Consider the following 12,078-nt stretch of genomic DNA (forward strand, 5'->3'; position numbering starts at 1 on the left):
ACTGAACCTAATACCAGCAGGTCAGTAACAATCCAAGCTTGTGGCCTTCACTGACCTTCAGGACCTCCACGGGAACCTGCATGCTTTGGCTCTGCTGCGGGGTGCTGATGGCCGGCGTGGGTGCAGGTGGCCCGGCCATGCGCTGCTGCATGTACTGCATCGCCATGTTCTGCTGCTGCTGCCGCTCACGCTGCTCCTCCTGCTGCAGCTGGTCTCGCATCAGCTGGACGCAAGCAAGCACAAACGTCTCAGAATGCTTAGGGGGTCCAGGAGTAGAGTCGGTTATTCGGACAATTATGCAAATGTGAAACATGCAGATCAAAACCGTTAGCGAGTTGTATGAAAATATACGGGATCTCGTGAAAGTATTTAAAGCCACTGAACTCTTTTGTTACGCAAACTCCGGTGTATTTTCTTTTTTTTATGCTTTCGATCAACACAAAGCAGCACATAATTGTGAGGCAGAGAAAGAAAAATTATAAATGATTATAAAAGCATTTTACAATTAAAAATAAATGATGTTGCATTTGTATTCAGGTCCCTTTGTTTTAAAACCCCAAAAGAAATCTGATCCATCCAATTCCCTTAGAAGTGATCAAACTAACATAAATAATCTATCTGGAGTAATCGATGCAAAAATCCAGCCTTTTTAATTAAGACTTGAGTTGGGGAATATGTTGATAGAACAACTATGAGGTATGCACACCACAAATCTGGTTGCAAGAATAAAGCCATCTTTAAACAAAAGCCATAGGATGTTCCATTTGAAGAGAGCCATGAAGGATAAACAGTAAAAGCATGTGAAAGAAGGTCAGACGAGACCAAACCTTTACTGTTAACCATGCACCATTGATAGTAAAATAACACTTGGTGTCATACTCAACGCAACAGCCGCACATTTGCCTTTATCAGCATGGAAAGTTTATTTATAAAGTACTTTTCAGTAACAAGACGATCAAAAGTGCTGAGCAGGTACATGAAAGTTGATTAGGATTGATTGGAAGATTGACATAGCTAAATACAGCCCAATTATTGTAATAACCTCTAAGGGGTTTCAGAACACTTCACAATAGTTTTTTTTTTTTTCCCCCCCAAAGACGAATTGGCAAATAATCACCTTTCTATATGAGAAAAGCTTGTAGAGACATACACTAATAGACTTGCTGCAGTAAATGCAGCAAAAGTATGAAGTAAGGGGGCTGAACACAAATGCATTTATCACTTTTTAAAGTTTCTAGTTAGAAAACCCAAAATTAACCTCTTTAAAATTGTAGTCTACTTTGTGTTGGTCAATTACAAAAAAAAGAAAAGAAAAACAAGAAACAAGTGTAATTGTAACATGACAAAATGTAAAAAAATTCAAAGGGATATGAATACTTCAGCAAAGCACTTTAGTTGCTGTTCAACCAAAACACGAAATAACTGAGATTAAATTCTTAACCAAAATTAGGACGACAGCAAGCACTGGCAACAACATATAACATCCACGGCTGATGCTTTCCTCCAGTTTGAACAAAGCGGTGTTGTACCTGCATTCGCAGCCCGATGCGTGAGGCCATGGCTGGGGGCCGAGGGGGCAGGGGAGGGCGAGCCGACGTTAATGCACCACAGTCCAGCCCGAGAGGTAGAGCGATCTGCGCAGGAGATACGGAACGACAGAGGTGTAAGGTTAGAGAAGGGGAGGAGAACATCAGAGAGGGAAACAGATAGGGATAGTGGAAATTATCTGATCATTGCAAAATGTCATAGTTGTTAGGATCAGTTGATTTCATTAAAAAGAGGCATGCTTATGATGACCGGAGAACAGTTCTTTATCACGATCAAACTTAAGTGTAGGTTGAGCTACTTAAACTGCATTTGTTTTAGGGTGGAAGATTAAAACATATGCAACAACTATGCTGATTCTGGATTTTCAGCTGGTTTGGATTTTCATGTCTTATCTCAAGATAAAACACAAAAAACTAGCCTTGGTCATGCTTGATGTAAGGCTATATCCAGGTAAGTCTAAAGACACCGGACTACTGCGAAAAAGTGAAATATTCTATGACAACCATGTCAGAAAGTGAAGCTCATTTATTGTATAGATGCGTTACAGAGAGTAAAACATTTCAAGCCCTTATTCTTGAAATTTTGGTGAATATGTTTTATAGATAATGAAAAAAAAAAATCAGGGCATAACAAAATTAGAATGTTACATATGATCAGTACAAAATTATATGTGGAACAAATGTCAGGCTTCTGAGGATAAAGTAGGATAATTTTAATGCTCTCGATACTTGGTTGGGCCTCTTTTGGCATGAATTACTGCATCAATGCTAGGGCTGTGCATAAAAATCGATATAAAGATTAATATCGATATTTTTAAAAACGATTTAATATCGATATTCTGGCTTTCAATATCGATATACCTCCCAACCTCTGGGGGCGTTTTTTTTTTTTTTTTTTTTTTCCCAGTGTCCTGTCTAGCAATATGGCAATAGGAATTGATGTCTCAATGCCAGATAGAGCTCGGCAGATTTTGCTTTTACAAGTGGAGCAAACGGCTTTCGCCATAGTGCTCCACTTGATTTATGCTTGTAAATAGCTTTATTATGATTCCTGCAAGGAGAATTTCAAATTATATGGACATGACAATGGGAGAGTAAAGGAAGAACAAAAAGTGAAAGAAAAGAAAAAAAAGAGTAGAGGTGAAAGAAAGAGGAGATAAAAGGGAGAGAATGATAAAACCTTCTTTGTCTGCTCCATCACCTGGAAAGAGACACAAAAAGAACAGCACAACCAACAGACATAAAGCAACAGATACACTCGAATAACACCTAGATGCCATTGCTAAATCATATATATTATTATGTAAGCTGACATGTGTAATGTGATATTTGAAAAAAGAAAGTGAAAGAACATAAATAAATAAAATACAAGATTACTGTATATAAGTGAACACTTAATACCTGGGACCCAGCACCTGTGGGAGATGTGAAAGTGCACTAGTTTAGGTGAACATTATCCAGAAATAGCTTGATAGTGATTGTGGAGAACCGAAGACCCTAGGGGGCGTTATTACAGCGCAACCATTACAGTTCACAGCGAAGGAGAGCGAGTGAGACGAATTTGTGGAACGGCCGACAGGATTTTAGAAGCTCCTTTGTCCCTAAAATCAGATTTTTGGGCACATTTTTGGTTTCCGTGACACGTTAAATGCATTGAAGCAAATGCACTTTATTTTCCTGTTAATATGTCTGTGATCAATAAATAGAACATAAACATAATATTTGGCTGATTTTGGTGATTGAATCACTGAGCATTAATTCAAAGTAATAAATATCGATATTGGAATCAAATCAAGCTGAGCTATGTATCGAGAATCGTATCGTATCGTGAGCTGTGTATCGAGAATCGTATCGAATCGGCTCATCCTAGATGATACCCAGCCCTAATCAATGCAGCGTGGCATGGAGGCGATCAGCCTGTGGCTCTGCTGAGGAGAAATGGAAGCCCAGATTGCTTTGATAGCTGTCTTCAGTCATCTAGATCGTTGGGTCTGGTGTCGCTCATCTTCCTCTTCACAATATCCTACAGATTTTCTCTGTGGTTCAGGTCAGGCTAGTTTGCTGTCCAGTCAAGCACAGCTACACCACGGACAATGAACCAGGTTTTGATACATTTGGCAGAGTGGGCAGGTGCCAAGTCCTGCAGGAATATGAAATCAACATCCCCATAACACATGTCAGCAGAAGGAAGCATTTAGTGCTCTGAGATTTCCTGAGGGGTGCGTTGGCTGTGGACTTCAGAAAACCCAGCGGACTGACGCCAGCAGATGACACTGCACCTCAGTTCATCGCTGTGTGGGAGCTTCACACTGGACTTCAAGCACCTGGATTATGTGCCTCTCCACTATTCATCCAGACTCTGGGACTTTGATTATCAAACAAAATGCAAACTTTACTTTTACATAAAAAGATCTTTGAGCAACAGTTAGGTCTCAGGTTCAGGAGTGGCCTGACAAGAGGAAAGCATCATTTGTCTGTGTGGCACTTGATTCACTGACTCTCACCTCAGTCCACTCCTAAAAAAGCTCTACCAATTTCTTGAATAGATTTTAACTTCATCCCTGTTGCTGGTGCACCATTTCCGACCAAACTATTTCCTTCCGCTCCACGTTCTATGTATATGCTTTGATGCAGCACTCTCAACAGAGGGAGTCAACGACTGTCGTCTGGACATTTTCCCAATCAGCAGTCTTACCTGCGATTGTGTCGCCTACTGACCCAGACTAGGATCAGGAAACCTTTGCAGGTGCTTTGAGTTAATTAGCCGATTAAAGTGTAATACCATGAGTTCCAATCATTTAATATTAAACTTTTCCACAACCTCACGGCCCCACAAGGGATAGGCGTGTTAGAAAATGGATGGATGGATGATCTGCAAACCATAACCATTAAAAATACAAATAAAGAAAGGTTTGCCACATTTTATTCTATGTCTAATGATCTATATAATAAGTGAGTTTCACTTTCTAAAAAGAGTGGGTAAAAATATTGAACTTTTCATTATACTCCATTTTATGTAGAAAACGAAAAATGGAAGAAGTACAAAGGTTTAACAAACTTTTCAAAATCAAACTGGATTTTATGTCAAACTCCAAAAGCAGGGATTTAGAATCCAACAGATAACATGAAAAGTCAAATTTACCATGCTACCAAGCTACCATGCTGTGTTTCCTGTTTCCTGGAAATCTCACATGTAAGTTCAGGGGCTACTTACTCTGAAGTTACAGGAATTACAGGAAGCAACTTCTTCTTGTACTTAACGAGATTTTCACATGTTTCCACTGATACTTTGACAATCCGTCTTTGGTAATGAGCTTCCAGTCAGAAGAAACATGTTGGCAAAAACCTTAAACCCAAACCTGCCAGTGATGTGAATAGTTTTATCTATATTAACATCTCTATTCCAAACCAGAGGATTTTACTACATTCTTAGATAACAGATGCAGACAGAGGCAGCTCTGTAACCTTGGGCTATTTGCTATTTGCACAGTTAAGTGCTATAATAGTTTAATCCATAATTTATTCAGAAGGTATTGGCCCAAAAAGATGTTGTTTATTTGTAGTGATAGTTATGCTTCTTAAAAAGTTACTTGGAAGTTCTAAGTAATGCAAACACATCCCCATTTCATCTTCACTTCTTGTTTTGTTATTCTGCAAAAAAGTGAAAAATTTAAATTCTAAGGCAAACCAAAGAATGTACACAATACACTGTTAAATAAATATTAGGATAAGGCTATACATGTTATCTCATTTAAAATTGGAAGACAAAAATGGTAGGTTTTATATGTAAATGTCACCTTTTAATGTAATCTATTTTTTTTTAAAAAATAGGCATGTTAGATTCCACACCTACTGACGCCATTTGAATGGTTTTGTTTTCCATCGAGTCAGAAGATGACAAAAGAAAAACAATAACAAATGTGCACATAAATATATGAACCAAAAAAAAGGAAGCGGCATCTCCGAAGTAAACATCTTTACATTCACTGCGTTTCAGACGTTAACCACCAAGAAGTCCTCCTCTGTCATGTTGAGGAGGTCATGTGGGAGTCACGTTATCTTGTTGTCCCTGCAAGATCATGTGAGCAGAAAAAAAAAAGACCCGGGGAACACCCATCACCCCCTGACAGCATCTCCTCCCCTTCTCACTCTTGCACAGATTCTCCAAAACATTCAGAGGGGAGTCCCGGCGCAGACAGTTCCCCTTCTGCGATGACTTGTGTTTTTCATCTCTGCATGACTAAGCCCGTCTGGACGCAAAAGCATAATGAGACGAGAGGCTGCTTTCCGCTCCGTTCAGCTGGTGATGCAGCATGTGGCGGGAGAGGTGGGGGGGGGGGGGGGGGGGGGGTGACAGACAGCACAGCTTCAGTCAGAATCCGATTCGTCGGATCTTTCATCAAAATCGCTGTCTGTATATGGTCATAAAGAGAGAATGACCCAGAGAGAAAGACAGACAGAGGGAGAAAAGCTCATTGTGCGTGAGGTACAATAAGAAGGACAGCTCCTATTGAGAAGGACTGAAGCCGACTGTTGTCCAAAGTGTACATTTCAGCACCCGAGGGGGCACACACTGCCCGCTTTGTGCCAGTTTGATGGCCTACATGAATAACACACACCCATGCAGGGATAGACATTGATACGCATAGGCATTCCAACACAAACTTGGACCAGAACGTGGACTTCAGCAAACAATAACTTTGCACTCACAGCTCCAAAACTGCAATAGAGTGCTTTAATCTAATACTGCAGACAATTGATCTCAACATTTGGACTCCCGCCCCTGCAGAGTTAACAGGGACTGTCCACATCAGGGCACCTGCAGAGAGAAGGAAGTTTTGTGTACACAAAAGAGGTGAAATGTTAATAGTTCTCCTAGTGTGTGACAAAAAGAGAAGTTAAAATAACATCAAAAATGTCATGTTGCAAGGAAGAGTGAAGGTCATAAGTGTCAATAAAAAAATAAATAATAAAAAAACAGATTCCAGTTTACTTTAAAGATCTAAGCTTGTTCTGTAATTTTTATGCAAAACAAACAAAAGGGGCCAAACTAATGTTCCCAAAACTCAGCATTTTCACTTAAAAAGTACACAAAGAAAAAAAAAAAAAGTACACAAACACGTTTCCAACTTCAAGATCATTAGACGAAACACATCACCAGAAATAGAGGCTTTATTCCTTATCCACCAAGTACAAAACTGCGGCCCTGTGGCTTAATAATCACACAAAAAAAACAGACACCATATGCAGCACAGATGCTGAATAATTGCTTTGTGAGGGGATATTGACTAAAGGTAGGATAAAGAGAATCCCGATTTAGGACTCTTGCTTTACCCTATTTAAAATATAGCAGTCAGTTTCAACACTGTAGCTTTCAGTAATGCCGAAGTACTATCCACTATTGCAAGAGTTCAAAGGTACAGATTAAAGCTGGATGATATAGAAAAAAAGCATGAAGATAAAATAGAAATATTGATAACTATCAAAGAAATTCAAGAGATATTTTAAGTGCAGCCCTGGCCATTTTATGCTATTGCTTAACGATCTATTTTTAGATAAACACACAAACATATTCAGAGGGACTGGTGGGGGCTTGGTACTTGGCACCAAGCCCTCAGTGGTCAGAGGGACCGGTGGCGCCGGTGCATGGCAGCCTCACCTCTGTCAGTCTGCCCCAGGGCAGCTGTGGCTACTAACATAGCTCACCACCGTCAGGGTGTGAATGTGTGTGTGAATGGGTGAATGACTGAACTGTAGTGTAAAGCGCTTTGGAGGTCGTCAAGACTTGTTAAAGCTCTATACAAGTACAAGCCATTTACCATTTTATTTACCAAATTCAACTTTTTACCAAAACTGCAAGTTTTTAAAAAAGAAAGTGTGCTTTTTGTACTCTTTGAAGGGGGCGGAGCTTGGTGATGAACGTTCCTGGGTCTGTGTTTGTGATTGGTTGGAAGGAGGTAATGACTGTAGTATTATTTTACATGATAGGCTAGAATGCAAAAGGAAGGAAAACTGTTCTTCTATTTAACTTTTTATTGACCCTTTTTTCTCCATCACACCACAGGCTATCTATCGATAAATTTATAAGGACTATTGTTTTTTATTATTAAGACGGTGAGTAAATTTGGCTTTTTTGCAGTTTCCTTTTTGATCAACTTTGGCCATGAATTCCCAAAAGAAAACAGAAACCGTGTATCAAGAAGATTTGGTACTTGGCACCAAGCCCTCGGCAGCTGATCCTATAAGAGCTGTAAGTGGCGAGTTGGTGCCTCGATGGATCGGACTTGTTTGTCCAGCACATCCCACAGATGCTTGACTGAACTGAGATCTGGGGATCCGATGAATGGGTCAACACATCAAACTTAATGTTGTCTGCTGCAAACCATTACTGAACTATTTTTACTTTGAGGCCTGGGGAGTTATCCTGCTGAAAGAGGCCACGGGTATCAGGGAATATCATTTCCATCCTGGCTGGTCTACGGCTGCAGCCCCATATGCAATAAATAAATAAATAATTAATAAAAAATAAATAAATAAAAATGCACCGTGAACTCTGACACCTCTCTATCAGAACCAGCCTTAGCTTGTTGTAGCCCTGGTGGATCGGATCACATGGGCCGCCCTTTTTTTCTTTGTAACAAAATATTTAAACAAATTCAAAATTCCATATTTTTCCTCATGAAGAGAGATGAGTTTAAGGAGGTTAAAGTAGCTGGAATGGGACTCAAAATTATTATTATTAATTATTATTATTATTATTATTATTATTATTATTATTATTATTATTATTATTATTATTATTATTATTATTATTATTATTATTATTATTATTATATTACATCTAATATCACCTCACACACTCTGAAGTGCATTTTTCTGTACTATTTAATGACATTTACTAGCTTTGATTTTGGTGCCTATTGGTGCCTATTATTAAGAATGAGCCTAAATTTTGTAGTCCCCTGCTATAGGTGGGAAAACTGAAGAACACTAGACTAAAGGCAGATTATTTGAAGCAGTTTGTGAACTTTAGTACCTTTGTTAAAATTTACAGTTCTAGTGATTTGCCTGGCAGTTTAGACCCAGCTTTTGAATCACTCCAGTCCAGTTTAACCTCAGTCCTAGTTTAACAGAACAATATAAAACCACTTTCAATAGGAAGAGTACTCAGACTTTTGTTCTGTAAGCAAATGAGAGAAGGAAAATAGTCAGCAAAGTCAAATTATTTCCATCCATATTCCAGATCTGGAAAATGATAGTAGCAAATTTCAGCCTTTCAGACTTGCAGTAGGAGGTATTTTATGCATGGTATTAAAATTTTATTTTATGAATCACATTGCTTCCGGAGATAACGTTTACATTTTAAAAGCATCTATCCCTGACACATCTGCTGCGTACAACAACCCGATCCGACCTACTCTGACTCAGCCATGACGCTCACTGTATCACATTCAACATATTGCACACCCATGGATAGATGCAACTTCCTGATATCACATTCGGACTCACTGCTACCGGGCAGCATGATCCTATGCATGGGCCCTCTTGCTGCCTGAAAACCAATGGGGTCATTTGTGACGCAGTCGCGGCACACAGCAGCCATTGTGTGTCCAGTGCTGTAATGTCATGGCCCCCTTCACTTCAAACGCTGACAGCCAGTAGGAGGATGCAGAGCGGAGGAAGCCAAGTTCAGAGGCCAGCTATGGATTGTGCCGCATGTTAGTCACAGACACACTCAATAAGGAACAAATAGAATAAATGCCGTTTTTAGTATGTTGTGTGGTGACAGCCTGTCTTTGTGAGCAAAACATACAGGACCATAGTTAAAAACACAGAAGTGCACACCCACACGGGCGGAGAGGAAGTATGAGGCCATGGCACCTGTGCTCAGAGACATGGTGTTAATTTGTGGGGAGGGTATTTTTAGATGTGACTGTGCAATGCCAAGGAAGGCCTCTTTGACAGCCAGCACTTAAAAGTGGGATGTGCACACACATCACCCCCTCATACACTCTGAGTTAGCAGATTGTGCGGCCAGATTTGCAGAAAAAAAAAAAAAAAACATCCTACAAAATATTCAGTGGCATTTAAGAGTATTTTAAGAAAGAGGCTCTGAACTGAAGTTTAAGCAAAAGAAAAGAAAAATCTCCCAAGGTCACCTAAATATCTTTTTATGACAGAACATAACGGCACTGGAGTTCCTGTTTTCCCTAACAATGCCCCGGGGTATTTCTCATCCCCGGTGCCACTCAACATGATTTTCCCCCAGTAGCTGCACAGAAAACTCCGAAATTATTCATGCCTGGCAGATTTTCTATTAAAGGGGCTTACTCACGAATTTTGAAAACAAACAAATAAAAAAATAGATATTCATCTAAAGAAATTTGCACCAGGCACGATGAGCAGACATAAACGTTGCTGTGTCGTCTGCTGCCAGTAACACGAAACTGTCAGCTAGTGTAAGAGCCCGTAGACTGGGCTGCGATGCCTCGAAGTAAAGTGACCGCTTGGCGTCGTCGAAGACCAATCTGATCTACAGGGTTAGGGTTACTTCACATGTTTGTTTTCATACCACCACTGGGCGTCCATCAAAGACATATATAGATAGACGCCTCCTTGAGCAGTGAATCGCCACATCGCCGCCATATTGAAAGTGGAATGGTGGCGCAATTTGGAGAAGGCGCCTCATTCATGTTTTGAGTGGAATTGTATCGATTCACGGTATAAACCAGATCTAGTGGCATTACCGTTCACAGGTAAAAATGTGAAAGGTACTGGTCAAGACAAGACCGGTCAAGTGGTCTTGTTATGGTAAATTTACAGAAAAGCACTTAATTTACTACAAAATAGAGCAAAGCCAAAGTTTAAAACAAATAAATAAAATATAATGAGCCATCAAGGCACGATAATTTCATTGGAAAACCTTTGTATGCAACCAGAGTAAGCTACTGCCGTAGAAATTTGTAAAATCAAAGTACGTGACTAGGCTCCTTTAAAGGAAACTTTTAATTTTTACCAACATGTCCCTTTTAAATAAATACAAAAAAACTAAAGACTTTGATGGGATATAACAGAAGAAGACCAAAACAATAAATAAATAAATAAAAATTAAATGGCTGACTTGTTAGTGAGAAACCATCCTCTGGGTACAAGGTGTCACCAGAAAAGCTCCAACCATCTTTATGATGCCCTTTTCAGAATTATTTGCGCATACAGCAGGGACTGTTCTACTCTTTGAGGTTTCTGATAACAGAAACAACACTGTCATGACAGTAATTCAAGTGTATTAAAACAAAGCTATTGAACATATTCACTCATAAGAGACTTTTTTGGTACAGAAGAAAATCCTCTTTTAACCTTAAAACAAGCTTTGATTATCAACTAATGATATAGTTTTGACCAGACAGCATCAAAAAGCTTTCTCAGCAATCAACAATCTCCGTCAGAACATACTCTTTCTGCATGAAGCTGCCCGTCTGCTGGCTCTAACGACTAAAATAACTCTCTGCTCTCTGTTCTCCTTTTCAGGAACGCCCTGTTCCCCTGAGCCTCCGTGCATCTTTTATTTCTCTAAGTGCATTTGTGTATCCGCATGCATTTGAGTGGGTCGGTGGGCGTGATGGCATGCACATAAGGGTAGGTTTGCATGGGTAATCCCAATTGAGCTATCAATGTTGAATAAATCCAACTAGACACACACACACGCACACACACACAGCAAGCACAGATGCCACTGGAGGTGTGACATTGGGGTCTCAATATCCTCTTAACACAAGAAGACACCAAACTCTTTTGTGAGGATGGCAGAGGGACACGTTCGGATGGATTTCACATGCCGACAAGTCAAATCATGCAGTTGGATTTTTTTTTTTGGAATGGCATATTCAAACACTTAAAGGTACACAGACACATGTGCAGTTACCTGTTTTAGAGGAAAAGAGAGCTCAGAAAGAGGTGCACACTGGGCTTATGCTGCGCGCTACATGTCTGGGTGCTGCGGAAGCGAGGGTCAGGAGAAGTCGCAGGGCAAGCAGAGATGGAGACAGTTGGTGAAGGTGAAAAAGGAGGGGGGAAAAAAAGAAGAGCAAAAGGTGAAGATGGAAAACGAATGACGGGTGGTGCAAATGTAAAAAAAAAACAGCCCAAAATGGTAAATCAGCTTTTGTAAATAAACATAAGTTAGTTTTTGTCTAATAGAAGAAGAAAAAAAAAAACAGCAGAGAAGACAGTGAAGTTTGAAAGAAGGGGAAGCTGCAGGTGTGAACTAAACACTTTGAATAGCTTACAAGTGAAGAATTTCCACAGCGGAAGCAAAGGAAGCAACCAACCGTGGCATGATCTTGTAGACAGTAGACATGGGAGATTCTCACTTTGTGTACATCAGCGCAAACATTCAAAACTAAAAACGTACAACACACTCTTGATTTCATTTAAGAAAAATAAAAGCAACAATTATTCTTACTTCGATTAAAACAGTATATTGATTATTAAAGTTATGAAGAATGAAGAAACGCCTGCTGATTTCAATAGT

General features: G+C 39.7%; 1 protein-coding gene across 5 annotated transcripts in view; it reads right to left on the reverse strand.

Moving 5' to 3' along the window:
• The window catches only part of tfeb (transcription factor EB), a 44,917-nt gene that overhangs the window by 13,658 nt on the left and 19,181 nt on the right, over nucleotides 1-12,078 (reverse strand). For 3 of the 5 annotated variants that reach the window (XM_012874919.3, XM_036152035.1, XM_012874920.3), the window contains exons 2-3: nucleotides 1,530-1,634; nucleotides 56-223 (exon numbers count right to left, since the gene is read on the reverse strand). In XM_012874919.3, coding sequence (XP_012730373.2) covers nucleotides 56-223; nucleotides 1,530-1,559 — 198 coding nt within the window. In that variant the 5' untranslated portion in view covers nucleotides 1,560-1,634. Of the gene's footprint in view, nucleotides 1-55; nucleotides 224-1,529; nucleotides 1,635-11,469; nucleotides 11,542-12,078 lie in introns of all 5 variants that reach the window. The other 2 variants (XM_021322737.2, XM_036152036.1) reach the window with 1 other exon arrangement.

Source organism: Fundulus heteroclitus, chromosome 20 (assembly GCF_011125445.2).
Source record: "Fundulus heteroclitus isolate FHET01 chromosome 20, MU-UCD_Fhet_4.1, whole genome shotgun sequence".
Lineage (NCBI taxonomy): Eukaryota > Metazoa > Chordata > Actinopteri > Cyprinodontiformes > Fundulidae > Fundulus > Fundulus heteroclitus.